The sequence below is a fragment of the Pundamilia nyererei genome, unplaced genomic scaffold (genome assembly GCF_000239375.1).
Source record: "Pundamilia nyererei isolate P.nyererei 1_Seehausen unplaced genomic scaffold, PunNye1.0 scaffold00264, whole genome shotgun sequence".
NCBI classification, from domain to species: Eukaryota; Metazoa; Chordata; class Actinopteri; order Cichliformes; family Cichlidae; genus Pundamilia; species Pundamilia nyererei.
Window position 1 is genome coordinate 125,759 of NW_005187665.1, and position 19,085 is coordinate 144,843.

Below are 19,085 nucleotides of genomic sequence, written 5' to 3' on the forward strand. Positions count from 1 at the left end.
TACCTCTGGTGCAAATTACTGACCTCTGTCATCATTTTAAGTGGGGGAACTTGCACAATCGGTGGCTGACTAAATACTTTTTTGCCCCACTGTATATCAGCCAAAAAAATTCAGTGTTATTTATATAGTGCCAAATTCCAACAACAGATGCCTCATGGTGTTTTTTATTGTCAGGTAAAGACCCAATAATACAGAGAATACCCTGGTGACCGTGGGGAGGAAAAACTCCCATTTAACAGGAAGAAACCTCTGGCAGAACCAGGAGCAGGGAGTGGCAGCCATCTGCTGTGACCGGTTGGGGGTGAGGGGAGGGAGACAGGACAGAAGACACACAGTGGAAGAGAAAAAGGATTGCCATAACATTCTTTGGACAATCTGTCATCTCCGCGCTTTCAACCAAATAAAACATCTGAATGATTTTAGGCATTGTCATTTTGATCATGGATGCTGACACTAACAATTCAAAGTAATTTTCCACCATATCCACGGGACATATTCTTATTTGCATCACAGTAACTTGTTAAGCTCATAACTCGATTCGTAGGTTTTTTTTTTAAATTTATGATAATCTTACTCCAGCTTGCTCTGATGGGTGTGCGCCAGCGTCACCAGATAAAATCACTTCCTTTAATACGAAAGATGGTGAATCTCTGAAAATCAGCTGAAGGGTTTTCATCCTCATCTTGTTAAGTCAGCATGACAACTGTTTCAACAAAATTACCATGTTCACTGTGGCCACATGAAAAATAAAAGGGATGAAGGCACAGCTGATGACAACACTGTCACCTCATGGATAGTTCAACAGTCGCTCGATGTGAGAAATTTTATTTTCTCAACTCTCCAGACCAAAAGATAGACGCACAGATGGATATCTGACAGGCACACTCATACATCTTCCACCCTAAATCGCATCCAGGAAAATCCTCTTTTCTTCGATGTAGCTTTTTGTCTCGTCCTTTTCCACCTTCCATCAACCTTTCTTCTCTATCGGTACATCATCCTCCTTTGTGTGTAGAGACAGGTCAATCATTCGTTCACACTTCCAAGTCTCTGGGTATCTTTGTCCAATATCTTCAGACCCTGCAGCAAGGAGTGGTCCTTTACATCTATAAATTTGCAGAAACCTTCTAGGTTTACGGGATGCAGTTCTATAGTTCAAGGGGGGACTGATGATTATTACGGTGAATAACCAGGTGGATTTTTCTGTCTGTCTATTACACATCTTCTCCCTTTTTCTCCTATTGTCAGATTCACTGCCACTTTTCCCGTCAATCTATCAAATTTTGTCTCACAACTCTGTGTACTTTACTTTTCTTTCTGCATTTCGATGTGAGAGCGAGATGGATGGAAGCACTGCTGAGGCACAGTAATATAACAGTGCACATGGAGGACACATGATGGCTGTTCTCTCCAGCTTTCTCTTTCGCAAACACTCTTAAAGCTTATGTGTGTGCGCGCGTGTCGGGGATGTTACATTTAAAAAAATTGTGTGCCTCTGTCAAGGATTACAAGAGTACTATTATTTGCATATTTATTTCTTAATTCTTTTAATAAAAAAGATTTTTTTTGGTTGCTTTCAGTCGCTGATGTCATTTATTGACATTCTAACCTAAAACATTTCATTTCCTCACATCAGATTTTTGCACAGTGAAGTATCCTCAAAAGAGGCCTGGATTTGATTTGGATGCAAGTAGCACATAAAAATCTCAAAGGGGGCTTATTAGGTTCCCTTCCAGCCACTGTAGTAGCTTTGCATGATTCATAATTCAATGTAATCCTTATTTGTTTTGTGGTAGGCACTGATGTGACCCTCCAATTCATCCACTGCTTGAAACAAGCTGCTTTAGCTTCCCCATCTTTGGCCGCTTTTCCAAATGACGGCCACTTTCTTTGGATTGGCTGCCACTCTCAGCAAGATTTGTAGCAATAGCAGTATCTGCATATCTCCTCTCTTTGTCTCTCTGAAATTGAATTTTCAGTGCAATCTGAAGCCGGAGCCTTTGGATCACAGAGACTTGTATAAATGCTGAGCTCATTTTTGAAAACTTATGCCATATTAAATGTTACTGTGCGGTGACAACCCAACATATATATTTTCATTAGATGGAGATGACACATTTGTCAAATTGGTTTTGTTAGTGGAGGAAGAAAGAGAATCAGAGGGGGTGGGGAGTTCCAAAAGAATCACAAGGTTATCTAGGGCTGAAGGATATTTCAGACAGTCATACCAAGACCCATTCTTAGACCTTTGTGTCATGAACTGGAAAAATAAGTTGACACTGATGTCATCTGCAGAGTGAGACAGTAGCATGTTATGACACGATATTCATCAGATGACACCAAGATAGGATAACTTCTGGGATGTCAAGGTATTTGAGTTTAGTGTGCATAAGGTCACGTGTCATGTTTTAGGGTGATTTTGCATCCATATATGAACAGTGGATTTAAAAGAAAAATCTAAATGTAATTCAAAGGCTTTTAATTCAAGAGACTTAACAAAAGTATTTAGGAAGCTAAACACCTATTTTCATACACAGTTCTTCTTTTTAGAGCTTCAAATGTGATTGGACAAACTAACATAAATATAATAATCATAACATCTGTTACACCCCGGCCTAGGCAACCGGGGTGCAACGTAGAAAAACAGAAATAAGGAAAATAAAACCACGAAGGCTCTCCACCAAAATACGAAAATATCCCATAACGAAAGCATTGACAAACCCATTCACAACTATTTACAACAAACTATTTATTTACAACACGGGGGGGGGAGATCGCGACCATGACATCCTGAAACACAAGGCTTAAATACATAGAAGGAGCAATCAGGGAATGGACCACGGGAGGGAAACACAGGTGGGGCAAATTAGACCTGACGAGACAAGGAAAAGTAAACTGAACACACTAAGATAACATAGACTTTCAAAGTAAAACAGGAAATACATGACAGTCACGCAAAAAACAAAACACTGGCAACACCGAAACGTAACACATCACAAATATCCTTTGCAATCAGTGAAAGCCTAGGCATCAAAATAGGAAACTCTTGGGTTGCTTTTGTCTTTGGGTCATTATCCTTTTGCACTGTGAAGCTCTGTCCCATCAGTTTTGCTTCTATTAGCAATCAAATCATCACTAAACACTAGTGACCACCAGTTCCACTGGCAGCCATACACCCCAATGGCACGACATTGCTCCAGATGTCGGGGTATGCTTGTGGGTCATGACTTATTTCTCTTCTCCAGATTTTTCTCTTCCCATCATTCTGGTAAAAGTGCATCTTGGTTTGATGTACCCAAAGAATTAAGATGTTTTCTAACCCTCTTGTTCTGGAGTGTAACCAGTTGTTTGCTGCAATCCCTCTATGTTTCCATTTACAAAGGCATCTCTTGAGTGTAGATTTTCACAAAGACGCTGAGATAATGACACCTACCTCCTTCAGAAGAATATGAAGACAAGAGAGAAAGAGGTCAACCTTTTTTTTTTTTGCAGTACATCCATGCATTTAAAATATGCAGGGAAGCAGATAGTTTGGAGGAAACTTCCTTTTTCCCTATCTCTTTGTACTTACCAGGTTCCCATTGTGACTGCATTATGCTGTCTTACCTGGATTCCCGCTCAAAGGAATTTCACTCAACCCAACTTCTCTTATTAGCATTTCTCGTGTACAGAAGTGCATTTCTCTTTCTGTTCCTCCTGGGATTTCTACCTTATACTTTATCATCTTAGTTGATCTCAAGAATAAACCTAATCATGTTTTGCTTAGAATCCTTTTAAAAAGGAGGCCAAAGACATAATCTGAGAGGAAATAATAGTCATAATCTTAAATCCCAACTCAATAATTAGCATATTTTTTAACACAAATAACTTACACAAATATTTGATCATGATTTGACTAACAAAGCCAGATAAACTCAGGAGAATCCAATAATGAGCCAAACGAGTTTGCATGATTAAGAGTAGATCCGGTCTGCATGACTGCTGCCAATGAATCAGAGAGGTAGGTTGTAATTTTCCACCTTAATGTGCCATTCTGTGCACAACAACATATCCAAATCCATTTGGAGCAATCTCAAACAAACATTGACAAATGGGAGTCCCATAAGTAAACACGAGCCAAAAATCTTTTTTAATGAAAACGGTGCAGCGGCAAACCAATCATTTGTAGCAGCAGGGCGACTGGAAACATTCAGATGCTGTTCGGGAGGGTGGAGTCTGTGCTGCCATGGTATTGGGACAAAAGAAAAAAGAAAAACTCCCAAAGATTTGTGTTTTGTCTCTAAATGTGAGCCAATGATGAACCTGGTGTCCTGCAGTCTTTGGGGTTTGAGATAAACCCAAACACATAAGGCAAACTCTGGGATTGATCCTTTCTCACATTCGGTCCTTTTGCTTCCACAACATTCAACCCCTCTGTACACCATCTTACATCGAAATTCCTTTCCATCATCTACTGTCAACCTTCTAGCCCTCTACTCCTTCACTAGAGAGAATGCTCTCTTTGCATTCCTCTTTAAATCTCTCCTTTGTCATTACTATTTTAATTTCTGCACTTTCATCACCCACCTTTATCTCCCTCCTGGCTTCAGTTGTCACAACTCCATCAGCTCTCTCTCTGTCTCTCTCTTCTTCCCTCCTCCATCCTGTCACCCTGCTGACTCCTCTTGGCAGGCAACAGCGAGAAGCACCCAGGCAATGAGGGAATCAAGGTAACTCCCTCTGCGGCCCTTTGGCTGGACAAAGTGAGAACTTGAAAGGAGTGTACTAGCAAAAAAACGTAATGGATGGAAGGAGGGATAGAAATTCCTGTCACAATGTTGCAACAAAATTAGATAAAGATGGAGGGAAGAAAAAGGAGAATACACAGCAGCAAGGACAGGGGCAGAGGAATTAAAAGAGAAGGTTATTTTTAGTTTCGAGTTCTCACATAAGATCCTAAACCTGAACATAATAAGGTATTTGTCAGTACCTTCAATTTCATATCATTGCTTTTTGCCACCCTACAAGTAACTGTGACTAGATTACTGATCTCATATCTCAGTTTCCCAGTTTCTGTCAACATGTTGTAACTAAAAATGTATGATTGGAAAAGAAAGAGGTCAGTATCATTTGGGGGCGGTTTAAATCCCACATAAGAAACACCACCAGTAACATTATATAGACTAGGAAGGTCATTGGAGAACTCGATTTAATGCCATTAAAACCTTGTAAGGATTGCAAAGTCATGGTGATGACAGTCTCAGGCAAATATACAAAACATTTCATAATTAGATGGCAAAGATAATAAATCTTTGCCTGTTTAAACACTTTTCTTTCTAAAATAAATACCCAGCATGAAATTGATAGTAGCCTCATAACTACAATATCTTTACAGTAACTGGGATGATAGCACCTGGTGTCCACAGTCGCTCGACAGAGAATACACACCCCTGTTTTTAATGTCTCACTCACACTCCTGCACTCAGCATTCACAATGCATGCACGAGTCCCAAACACACAAACACAGACTTGTTTACGGCTCTTACATGCAGACAGTAGTGCCTAAGCCTTGGACTGTCTTTCTAAAGGTCACTGTGAGCGATTCTTTAGTGGAAACAGCTGTTTCCACAGCTATAAGTACTTCACATCTATAAGTGAGCCTCAGGGACAATTCCTGCACTGGGTGTGCTCTGCTGGGCCGGAGATGTAATACCTGCCACTGCCTGAGTGATCAACGGCAGCGTGGTCCTCTTGCAAGTTCTTTCTCTGCACTGTTCACTGTGGAGGTGTACTTCTCTACAAATTTTATTCAGAATACTGTTCAATTTTCTTTTCCTTAATTCATATCTTAACTTCAGAAAACTGATTTTAGAAAATCTAACAATTAACGATTCACAAAGCCCTCCCTTAGAAAGGAAGTAACGAGGTATGAATCAGCAGCCTGGGTAAGCCACAGCAAGTCTTTCAAACTTTCAGTTTCTTCTAAAAGTGAGATTCATGCCTCTGCATTAAATCTACATTGTAGGTATATAGCATCCGCAAACCCTTCTGAAACCCTTGCTAGCTTTGATTGACCCACTGTGAACATATTGTTGGCTTCTGTCAGTTCCTGGCCACCTGTTCTTCTGATTCAATTTTCCAAATCAATGGAAAGAGAATGGATAAACTAGTTTTTAATGGGAACTAAAAGCGCTATATAAATGCAATCCATTATTATTATTATTATCATTAAGTACTGTTTTGGCAGCAAAACTGCAAAGCAACACCCCCAGCATTGGTATAAATGCTGTAAACATCGTAGGGGCTACATCGATTCAAAGCAGAAGTATAAATCACACATAAGGCCACACAGAGTTAACAGTACCAAGGGTGGGGACTTTTTTTTGAGAAACTTTTAACTTGGCTCTTTTTCATGTCTGAAATCTTCTCTCATGTATCCTCTTTTTTTTACATTGGATTTAGGAATGTTTGCTTTGGGCCCAATATACCCTTTATGGAAATATATTCTTCTTTTTTTCCCCACTATATATTCTAGATAACCAAACTAGTATTGTTAAGTATCCTGTTTGCACCTACCTCATGGGCTTATGTTAGCGTATATTAGCCAACGTTTACAGCCAACTCAAGGGGCTAATGTTAGCTTAATTAGCTAGCTAGCCACATGACAAATTTCACCATTGGATATAAACAGAAATCAAAAATGTTTTGCCACCACAGGTGTATAACAATACAGGAAATCCTGAGCATCAATACTAACTAAAAAGAAGATTATTAGACAAAGCATCATAAGAAATACCCTAAAGACGATTTTGTATGCCAACTTTCTAACAGTTTAAATGATCAAGAGATAGAAAACAACAGTGATAGAGAGCATGGCCTTGTAATTTGTCACTGATGATGTGGAATGCCTTAAAGGAGGAATTCGTAGAGGAGAATTAAAAGTGAAAATTAAAAGTTTAAGAGAATGGAGAGAGAGGAAGAGAGAGAGAGAGAGAGAGGCAAAGAGAAGTAGTGGAGTGAGTGATAGGATCAGAGACGGATTAGAGGACAGAGCAAAGTCCCTCGGGTGGGAGGTGTGAGAAAATTAGGTGGAGAAATCGAATGGCTGGAAGGAGGGAGAGCTAGAGTGAGGGAGGGGTGAGAAAGGGTGAGCATAAGAAAAGAAATCTGGCTGGAACGAGGGGTGGAGATTGATCCAAGATTATTAATAGTAATGTTTGATTTGCACGGGTCCAGTCAGGAAAGTGATACAGGCCAACCTAGCAGGATAACACCCCTGTCCCCACACTGAACCCGGAGCCCATTTTTCATCCTAAAATAGTTGGAGAGGACAGGTATAAAACTGAAAGAGCAGAGCCTCTGATCTTTGACTGGACATCCCTCCTGAACCCATCTCGCCCCTCTTCCCGCCTTAAACCCGTCCACCAGCAACAAGGTAAGAGGAAGAATGAGGGAGAGACAAAAAGTTTGCCTTAAAGAAAAAGACAGCGATAAATGAGAGATGAAACGACAAAGGCCAGTGCTTTAAGTGTAACCTGCAGTAGATCACACTTGACAATGATTTTCAGGTACCTTCCTCACAGGGCTGATGAACGCTTACAGCTGGCTTTGCTTTCTAATCAAATGCAGTGATGGATGCAACTAAACAGGAAAAGCAATTTGCCTTCTTTCACTGTCTCCATAGAGTCTGCTTAGATTTAGATAGAGCGACAGGATATCAACAAAGTAATCACTTTCTGATAGTAACGCTTTGCTGCCAGAATTAAAGGACACAGGTTTGCAACACCGCTTATGTGTGAAATCTGTCAAGGTCAAATTTTAATTACCACTTAATGAGATTGAAAGCAGTGTCCTGCCCGTGCTCCATGGTAATGCATCTGTAGCAAAATGCTGATGAAGTACGGGAAATTTCTCTTGAGAATAAATCCATGTGCTTATGATTAAAATGTTGCATATTGCTCACATACTAAACTGTGCCATGAATATTAATGAGGAGAACAATACTTTAGTGGTTGCAGTCTTAATTAATGAGGAGACAGAGTGTTTTGGTGCAAACATGACACAGGGACGTGCCCCTCGGGTAAAGCGGTACAACTTTTGCCATCTTTGCTCGTGGGCCGTCATTAATGGTGTATCTGCTTCACATCAGGACATTCTTATTACGTTGGCATAATTTAAAGTACAGTTTTACCTCAGGTGCCAAATGACATATCTCTTATATACTGGTCTCTAAAAACTTACTGTACAGGAAGAGCAAAAAGATGCATGTCTCCTGCTTGAAATACACAATAACACACCCCGTGTATATAAAGCTTCACTTCAGACTAACAGATTCAGCCCATAGCACACTGAAATGTCTAAAAAATTATTTGTATGATCATTGTTATGATTAGATTACAAGTTTTGTTTTCCTTTGACCAGGAACTGAATATTTTCTTGTAAAACAATGCACAGATCCTTCTGCACACACACACACACATACGCACATGCAAACCACAAATGCAGCGCTGTTGCTGATGGCAAGCTGTAACTGTGTGGTTAAGCTATCCTCTCCCGTACCTGCCAGCGGATTAGACAGTGGCCAGTGGTGATAACAGCCAGATGATCCCCATGCCTCTGCTGCTCTTATCAAATCCTCTTTTTACTCGCTGCAGTCGCCCGTGGCTACATGCACGCACAAGTGTGTTTGTTTCAGTTATGGAACTGACACCACTGTACCATCTCTTCTCATACAATCGATAAGCAGTCTTATGCACTCTAACAGATAGCTCTGGTTGAGGTAATTTTGCAGATCAGTGGCGATTCAGATTAAAAGCTTTCAGGGAGAAAGAAAATCATTGAGGGCTCCCTTTGTTTCAAGAAAGAATAGCCCATTAGAGTGCTTCATTGTCTTCACATTAATGGTGTAGCTAAAGCTGCTGGCACCCTTTAAGGGAACTGAATGACAAATGTTAAATACTGAAATCTTTTGTAGGGATATGAAATGCACTGTATGGTTATAGGCCAAATGAAAAATTGTGGAGTTTTTAATTACAAAATAAACCTCGCTGTTGGCGATCGTAATGAAACCTTAAATCAGCATAAAGCTTGAGGGGTATTTAAGTCACATAATAACAATAATTCCACTAGAATGTGTTTATTGTTTAATGTTAGATTGCTGTAAAATGCCAGAGAGGCGGAAAGAGAAAAAATGAAGAAGGTTCATTTTCAGTTCACACTGCAGTAATACTGAAGGGGCACCTTGCCTTGGTTTATCTATATAAGTCTAACACACAGTGGCACACACATATTACCTCAGCTTTTAACAGAGTTCCTCTCAAACACACACACACACACACACACACACACACACACACACACACACACACACACTCTCAGATTCACATTCTCAAATGAGCACAAACGGCTCAGGTTTCTTGAAATGCAAGTATATTCTTCCTGCATTCCACCTCTTTACTCGAGTCTGCCTGGCACCTCAGTAACACATTTAAAAACTTTCACATGCACACGCACACACACGCAAATATATTCACACATCCATGCAGCTGTTACTGTAAACTGGAGAGTTGGCACTCCTGCACTATAGTTGGGTTTCCCACACCTAGCAAGACCATCAGAGTCATGTGACTTCCCAAGTCTTTCCCCACTTTAAAAGGTTCACAGGCAAGCCTTGTGTAAACCAGAACTGCCTTTGAGATGTTACTTTATCCTCAAGAAATACGAAGCGTTTTCTAAAGTTCGGTCTTTGTAGAATAACTTTCAATTTTTTATTTAGCCAGACAAAAGATGTCATCTAATAATAATCAAACATTTCACCAATTATGAGCTAAATGTGTTACTGTATACACTGTGTACAAATAAATTACTCTGTTAATAAATAGGCAAAATTACAAATGGTTCATTATCTGACATTTTAATAAACTACTAGAAAAGTAATAACAATAAGAAGTAAATAATATACAAAGCAGTCATTGAGTCCACACTTTGAATTACATGAATAAATTCATAAATGCATAATGGACTTTGCTTGTTGTGGACATGGATCATGTTGACTTCTTAATAATTGTGCTACTATGGCTGTTCGTTTTAGATTCATTTCGTGGTATTGAATGAAATCCCCCGACATTAAAGTTTAGAGTTAAAACAATCTGTCAACTTTTTTAAAAATCTGCTGATTACCTTTCTCACTCATTAGTACATTTGATAAAACAAATATATAATATGCCCATGAATAAGCTTTAGAGTTGTTGGTATGTGGATTTCTCTTATGCTAAGAACAAATTTCATCCACTTCCTTCCAATCTATTCTGGCTCCAGTATCGTATACTTCAGGCACGCCTGATATTTCAAGTGTTCTCATTTGACTTTGCAAGAAAGTCGAGCAAACTGAATTTATTTATTTTTAAAGAAGTATTTAGAGATGCTCTTCTATAAACAGAATAGTTGATCGACTGTTGCCTTCCTATAAGCTTGGCCATTTCCTCTGACCTCTTTCATTGGCAAGACCTTTTCATTGGATATTTTCTCTTTCCCAGACGGCTCTCTATGAACCCTAAAGATGGTAAGTCTCAAGAGATCGGCAGTTTCTGAAATACTCGGACCACTCCATCTGGCGCCAACAACTGTGCCACTCTCCTGACAGACTTTCTGACTAATAGGTCACAATGCGTGAGGGTGAATCATGTATTTTCTGATGTGCTCTCCTCTTGTACTGAATCACCCCAGGGTTGCTGCCTCTCTCTCCTCTTCTGTTCATTCTGTACACGAATGAGTGTCGCAGCAATTTCACGAACAGACACATCCTGAAGTTTGCTGATGACACAGTGATCGTCAGTCTTCTGGTGGGGGACGAGTCAGGCCATGGACAGGTTGTAGATGATTTTGTGGATTAATGTGATGAGTCCTTCCTTTCACTCAATGTGTCAAAAACTAAAGACATGATTATTGATTTTAGGAAGTCCTTTTACAGCTCATCACCCACTATCATTAAAACTGCTGATATTGGGATCGTTGAGAGTTATAAATATCTAGGTGTGGTACTTGACCATAAACTGTGTTTTGAATCTCATGCTGATGCCACTACTAAAAAAGTTCAACAAAGACTGTTCTTTTTAAGGAGAATGAGATCTTTTAATGTCTCATCTGAGCTGTTGTCTTTGTTTCATAGAAGTTTTATCGAATCTGTGATGTCTTTTTGTATCGCTGCCTGGTTTGGTAACCTGATGGTGAGGAATAAGAATTGGTTGGGTCTTTTGGTAGAAACTACTAGCAAAATTTCAGGGCGCTGGAAAGATGGACTTTTGGCCATTTACAATAAAAATGTGCTTAGAAAGGCTCATTCTATTGTTCATTGTTCGAACCATCCACTTCACAGTGAGTTTGAGTTGTTGCCTCCTGACCTCTGAGGAAGACCAAAAGACTCCAAGCTTCTTTTATCCCTACTGCATCCTGTCTCCTAAATGGCATATAACCGTTCTGGGATTTTCTATTACTATCATTGTCATTTTATATGATTGTTTTGTTTACTTTTATCCTGTTGCTAAACTAATTTCCCTTTTGGGACAATAAAGATTGAATTTGAATTGAATTATATGATTGGCTGATTAGATCATTGCATCGATGAGAATTAAAATGAATGCCATGTGATCTACTAATCACATAGACATTACCAACATTAAAAATGAAATAAAATGACACCAACGAAGAAAATCTGCACATTTCCTCAAATACCTAATTTATTTAATAGATTATTAAAAGAGATCTGGGATGTTATAGATTAACTTTGGTGTATTTTTACCATCCTCACAAGGTGAACTGTTAGTCTGTTTGTATGCGTGCAGGTGTGTCTGCGTGGACAAATGTGCTACTGTAACAGGAAATATCACAAAGATGGATTTTTGGATTTTAGCAGTTTTTTGTGTCTTTCAGAGGAAAGGCTTGGTCAGCATGTAAAAGCATCATTCGCATGAATTTACTGGTGTATAGTTGAAACCAAAATGACTCTGAAGATAGGTTTGCCTAACCGTTAAGGGTCATAAAGGTACATAAAGAGCTGCTAAACATTCATTTTATTGTGGCTATTAAACACAGTGATATCTGAGGCATGATGCAGCAAAGAACAGGCGGCATGAGTCATTTGCAACCTGCGGAAATGTATAGGTCATACAGACCGTATTTCCAACAATGAGAAGGACGGAGGGGTGATATTGGCCAGTTCAGTATCATTTGCTGAACAGAGAGAACACAGTGTTGATGACGGTCCAAGGAAAATGATGATGGAGTGTCATTCCTATGACTTTAGTTGAGACAGTTCAACTCCGTCAACTCTCAAAGTTTTCCACCAGAGCATCTGACTAATCTTTGAAGTCAGACTCTTACAAATGTGTTCCATGTTAAAAAATTAAGAAGATGGATTACTATGAAATTAAGCACACTTGTTGATAATTGGTGAATGCATTATGGTTAATTTGTTAGTGTTGCTATGTTTCAGACAACCTCAGAATAGGATATTTTGAAGCCTTAACTAGATTAAAATGAAAGGGCTGAAGATTTCAAGTATATTGTATAAAATAGAAAACGTATTGTCTTAAAAACAAGCTGGTGTTTTTTTTAATCAGACAGCCCTAACAACACTGGATAAAAAACTGAAAGTAATATGAATTAAATTTTCACTTTATTATCACCTGTCACCTGCTGACAAGTTTTTACCCTTGGAAATCATCCCTTCTCCTCCTGTCCTCCACCCTCTTTCTTTCTCCATCTTTGAGAGTGACGATTCATTTTTAAATTTTTAAGATGCTGTTAAGCTGTTTGAAACACGCTACTTAAAAAAAGTAGCTCTGCTTATGCTCATCCCCCATCTGTATGAGCTAGACGCTGAATAAAAAATCTCTTTATTGTTAACATCTGCTTGCACAAATGAATGACAGGTATTAGAGGATGTGTGTGGACTGTGCTCTGCCATGGGGTGACATTACGTTCTGATTTGCTGATTATCTCCGTGGCATCTGCATCTGAATCAAACTACGTATCAGATATCAGATTTAATTGCTCGTTAACTGAAGGTGTCAGGACACCGTTAGGGATCACGTGCGTTCCAGTGTGGCTGGTATTGCTTTCACCTTGTGAATCGTTCTGTCTGTCTGCGTGTTTTTGTGTTCTCATAGGAGAATATAGTGATTGTGACGCCAATATATACAGGACCTGCTGCAAGGGCACTGTTTTGAGTGTTTTGAAGTGTTTTGCACGTGTACACTTACTGGCTACATCATTAGGTACATCTTGCTAGCAACCGTTTGGACCATTTTTTTGTCCTTAGAGCTGCCCTAATTCTTGGTGGCATAGATTCAACAAAGTGCTGTAAAACATTCCTCAGAGATTTTGGTCCACATTTATATTCACAGCCAGTTTGGCTTTGTGAGATGGTGTGTTGTACTGCTGAAATCAGCCTTCAGAAGATGGGTGGACACCATCACCACTGACTTGAACCTGACCCTCCTATGCCGGCACAAATCAAGACTCATCAGGCTAAGACATGATTTTCCAGTCCTCTGTTGTCCAATTTTGCTAAGCCCATTCAAATGTCAGCCTCAGTTCCCTGTTCATAGCTGACAGAAAGAGCACTCGCTGTGGTGTTTTGCTGCTGTAGACCACATCTGCTTAAGGTTCTTGAGATGTTGTGTGTTTAGTGATGTTCTTCTGTGTATCTCGTCAGTCAATCACTTTTGCCTTTTTTCAGCTCAAAACAGTCTCTCCTTTGATGTCTGGCATCAATAAGGCATTTTCTCTCAGAGAACCAGCACTCACTAGATGTTTTCTCTATTTCAATCCACATAACTAAGTCTACTTCCTTAGACACAGTTATGTGGCACAATCCCAGCACATCAGCAGTATATCCGTCTGGCACCAACAACCATGCTCAATGCTCAAAGTCCCTTAAATCACCTTTTTTCACCACTCTGATGCTCAGTTTGAACTCAAGCAGGTCATCTTGACCACATCTGTATGCTTAAATGCACTGAACTGCTGCCACGTGACTGCTGATTAGATATTTGTGCTAATGAGCAGCTGAACAGGTGTCCCTAATGAAATGACTGCTGAGCTTGTGTTTGAAATATGAGGGACCCTGTGCCTTCCCATTTTACACTCTGCTACACAGTCTTTGGCTTCTGATGTATTTGTAACTTCCACTGTGACGCAGCTTTATCTGAGGCACAAAAATGAGAGATTTAGGATGATGTAAACTCCCAGAGATGTCATTGGTACTCTAGGCAAGCATTTTTTGCAACTTTGTGGGACACAAAGTAAAACATATGCTTCCAGTTTATCATTTTTGATTAGTATGGAATAAAACTGGTGAATAACTTAAATAAAATTTATTTGATCTAGCAAATGTCCTCAACTAGTTAGTCTCTGGAAGACAGTTCGGCTGGCTGGTGTCCTCTGCTGACCTTTGGCTTTTTGCTGTGGATTTGAAGTTAGTCTGTCTGGAAAATTCACTGCACATCTATTGTGTGTGGTGTTGTGTGATAGCCTGCACCTGACGTTCTGAAATGCTGTGATTTAATGTTCTAATTTCAATGTAATGTATTATTCACCTGATTTCCAAGACATTTTTCTGGTGAACTGTGAATAGCGCAGAAAGTCGTACATTTGTCCATTCAGGCAAAGGTTCGTGTGGATGTGAGTGAACCAGTACTCATTGATCACACAGCCTACTTAAAATAATGTGTTGCCCACAAAACCCCATTATGGTTCGCCTGCCTGTAAAGTGAAATCGGAGTACTACTTCCTCTAATCCACACATAACTCGCTTCCCCTTAGCACCACTCCTCTCTAGCTTTATAACTTCCTCCTCCACTCTTACAGATTTGTGTTTACCGTCTAATGTATACATCCCATACACGTGTCTTTACACTCTCAACAGAAGGAAAGAGGGCATCAGTCAAAGTCAGCGGGAAAGTGACAACTTCATAAGCAGCGATCAGGTTCAGTCACACACACGCAGTAAAAAGCCAAAGCGCAGTTTAGCGCAGGGTTCACCTTTCATAGCACGAGGCACAAGAAGAAGATTCTCCATCTGGAGTGGGCTGACAAACTGAATTCTCCGGTGATATTTCAAACACAGCAGAGGACTCATATGGTCTGTTAAACCCCTGCTGACGTGGCCTCTCGCCCTGTTTGTGTCCCTACCACCTCAAAGATATGACACAGATAAAATGGAAAACATTTGAAAGGCACACTTGTTTTTGTGTCCATCTGTCATCACTCGTCTCCATCATTCTGGTATTCTCCTTCCATCCTGATTTTTGTTTTAATTTCCGCAGCCCTGGCTCTACATCCTGAAATGCCACAAACAAACCTCCTTCACTTCCCGTATCTCTCAACACCCTACTACAGCAGGATACCTTTCTCCTCTCATTCTCCTCTTTCCCTTTATCACTCCTCTTTTACTGTCACTAATTCATTCTGTCACTCATCACCTCCTTCTCACATGTCCTGATTTCCTGCTCCATTTCTAGAGTGTCACCAGTGTAATACGAGAATGTCTCAGTACTGTCTCTGCTCTCTGGCAACCTTGCTTTTAACCTTGTCCCCTCTCGGGTCTTCTCTTTTGATTCAGTCTCCCTCCCCTGACTTATTTAATTCTCCTCCAACAGCCGAGATGGCAATGAGCAGCATCCTCAACACCGATGACATCAAGAAAGCTCTAGATGCATTTGCAGGTGAGTACCAGCACAGCCGTGACAGGAAAAAGTTAGTCCCAAAAAAAGCTGGAGCCAGAACTTTTGGGTTTTTTTTCCCTTACGTCGTTCTATATCGGTTACACTCAACTTATAAAAAATAATTTTCCACCTTTGGCCTTCATTAACCAGACCAACACGGAATAAGAAACTTTCCTCGACATTGAGAAATTAGTAGTTTAATTGTATTTCACCATGTTCTGACAGTTTGTGAATATTCACACTTACTTACGTTGGGAATTTGATGCCCTTTAAGTGTCCAACAAAAGCTTTGTCTCTTTTTTAAACATTAGAAGATCCAATCGTATCTAAATCACTCTGTTTTTTGGATTATCAAATTTTAATAGGCATCAAGAGGAGTTTAAATGAAATCGTCAAAGTCCTGATGTGGCTTCTGTGTTTTTCTGTGTGTCCAGTTGCTGACTCTTTTGACCACAAGAAGTTTTTTGAGCTGGTGGGTCTGAAGTCCAAGTCTGCCGACGATGTGAAGAAGGTCTTCACGGTGCTGGATGCGGACAACAGCGGCTTCATAGAGGAGGAAGAACTCAAGTGAGACAAACTAACACATGCACTCAAACACACATGTGTGTGCAAAGAAATCCCCAAAAGAGTAACAATTATCCACACAAAAGCATTCTGTGACACAAATCCAATCTTCTTTGCTTCCTCTCGTAGATTCGTCCTGAAGGGCTTTGCCAAAGATGGCAGGGACCTGACAGACAAAGAAACCAAAGCATTTTTAAAAGCAGCTGACAAGGATGGAGACGGCAAGATTGGAGTTGATGGTAAACGCAACACAAATACATCAAATTATTCTATTATTAAATAAAGGCCCACACATAAAGAACACAAAAACCCAAATGGCAGGGTTTTTTTTCCCATTTTCATTCATCTATGCATGTGTTTAGTGCTTCATGGATAAAATCATGAAGAAAAAAAACAAGGAAAAGCAATCAGGGCAGATTTTAAGCACAAGTCTGTCAATGTTCATATTTAAGAAAAGTTTTTTCAGTTTTTTGCCCTGAACTTTAGGGTAAAGCACACTACTAAAATTTAGCCTTGCTCCTTGAAATTGGCCATAGCAGTGTGGTTGTGATCGCATCCATAAACAGAAGCTACTGTATATCACCTCTGCTGCAGCAGGCACGTTATATGGCCTAAGACAATTATCCTGAATCTTGAACTCATCTGGACACTTTTACATCCACTACTAAAACTGAATTAAGATATATCTATGTCCTAGAAGACCTAGTGAACTCCCTCACACCCATACAAGAAATCCACTTGGCCATACGTTTTTTCTGCTGTCAATCTGCATTTTTTTTTTCAATGTGTAATTATATCTGTTCATTTCAAAAACCGGTGGGCGATGTAGCCACTGAAAGTGACACCCTAACCACAACAGTCAACTAAAGATAAAGGGCATGTGGTACAAAAGGGTTGGATGAACATCTTTGTCCTTAGAGTGGCAAGGATGTACAGTTAAACCCTGATACAGAACTGATAGATATGATTTTTGTCTTCTTAATATAGTAAACATACGATTATGCAAAAGCTGAGACCCACAGTAGATGCAGAATTCATACAAATGTCTGTCTACCGGTGGGTCCGCCTATAGGAATCATCAGCCCACTCACTGAAAACTCAGATCCACACTTACACAGCTATTTTTTAAAATTAGGATTTTTCAAAAAAATCTCTGTCCACATGGAAACGTTGGGGGAAAAAAAGCATGCTAAAGCAACAGATGGTGATGAAGCAATATTGTGGTGTGCAGCCTGATGTCAAAAAAGGCGACAAAGGTTCCCATCTTTGATGTTGCAAGATAAAAATCAGGTTGTGAAAACATTCACCCTGGAAGGTGTTTTCTCTATAGCTTGGTTTTCAGTTATCTAAATTGCAGTTTCTGTGTGGATGACAGTCCAAAACACATGAAAAAACTATGTGAATCAAAAAGCCGTGTACGTGTAGACAGGGCCTTTAAAAACGAAAAAAATCATAGTCACTTTTTTACTTATCTTACTCATTTTTTAGTTCTTGTTCTTTTCTATAGGCCCGAGTTGTCCCTACAAAAAAAACCCGAATTCTGTAATTGTAATGTGTTTGATTAAATACAGAAAGTATTTAAGAAAAGTAACATTTTTTTTCTTTTGTAAGCTCAAGAAAATTCAACTGCCCACCCAGAGATAACAGCGTGACATGATCTTTAAAGGCATGCATGTGATAACTTGTTTGATGCAGATAAGTCTCAAAACCTTATTCTGATATTGACAGGGTATAAACATTGTGCATAAAATAAACCCGCCTGCACGTGCTTCTCAACAGCGTTTCAATGTTTTGCTGTTTTCGCACTCTCCTAACAGGTTGTGGTTTTTTCCTTCTTTCAGAATTTGCTGCCCTTGTGAAAGAATAATTCTTCTGCTCCCACTGCAATGAAGGATCACATGGCAACCAACACCACATCCTGGCAATCCCCCCACCTCCCCCTCCTCCTCCACCTCCGCCAGCACCTACACCTCTCCTTCCCACCAGGCTGAAGCCGATCCCCACTCCGATCACTCCTCTCCTCTTCACCTCCCACCTGCAGTTTTCACGAAACACAATGCTGCACTGAAGTAGGCTGTGCTGTGCAACCTCCTCACGTCCCGAGTTTCCCCTTTAGCCGTATTCACCCTATTTATTTAATCCGTTTTATACAAACTGTTCTTGTTTCTGTTTATGTATAGATTAAAAAAAACATGCCTGCAGGAGTTAAACTTACATTGTAAAGCATAAAGTAGATATATAAAGATAACAGAGATTATAAAAGAAAGACCCTCATTTCCTTCTCTACTTCTGACTTTGCATCCTTTCCTAGCTTTCAATTTCCATGAACCAGTTCTTCCTCTCTCTTCCCTTCCTTGTTTATCTTTTTTTCTCTTCTTCTCTCTACTCATGTCTGGATCAGTGCCCCTTACTGCATTCGCTCCCCTCTGTCCTCTCCCACACCATCAACCTATCTATCTAGCTATCCATCCATTCCTTTCTCCTCTGGTAATGAGCTGTTGTAAAACACACCAAAAGAAGAAAGAAGTCAAGCTGTGAAAGAACAAAATAAAGTGGAAAAAAGAAAAGCCTTGAGAAGGCTGACTCACTAAGTCGCTTCTGTTAATTCCTTCCTTTGATGTGACTCTTATCTGATTTTACACTTTCAATCTCGTTGTCCTTCTTTCTTTCTCCTTTCCTCTATTCTGTCACTTTTTCCTTTATCAAGCAGATCAGCTGAAAAAAAAACCCTAATGTTGTATGAGAAGGTGTACTTTCAAAAACAAAACTGCTGTGTCTAAGGGGGTTAAAATGATCACACAGTATCATTTTTTTTAA

General features: G+C 39.8%; 1 protein-coding gene across 2 annotated transcripts in view; it reads left to right on the forward strand.

Moving 5' to 3' along the window:
* pvalb6 (parvalbumin 6) overlaps positions 1-18,859 on the forward strand; it is a 60,198-nt gene extending 41,339 nt beyond the window's left edge. Inside the window, exons 1-5 of one of the 2 annotated variants that reach the window (XM_005750154.2) lie at positions 7,232-7,414; positions 15,639-15,704; positions 16,139-16,271; positions 16,398-16,507; positions 18,110-18,859. In XM_005750154.2, coding sequence (XP_005750211.1) covers positions 15,644-15,704; positions 16,139-16,271; positions 16,398-16,507; positions 18,110-18,135 — 330 coding nt within the window. In that variant the 5' untranslated portion in view covers positions 7,232-7,414; positions 15,639-15,643 and the 3' untranslated portion in view covers positions 18,136-18,859. Of the gene's footprint in view, positions 1-7,231; positions 7,415-15,638; positions 15,705-16,138; positions 16,272-16,397; positions 16,508-18,109 lie in introns of those variants that run through there. The other variant, XM_005750155.2, reaches the window with a different exon arrangement.
* Positions 18,860-19,085: the final 226 nt, after the last annotated feature.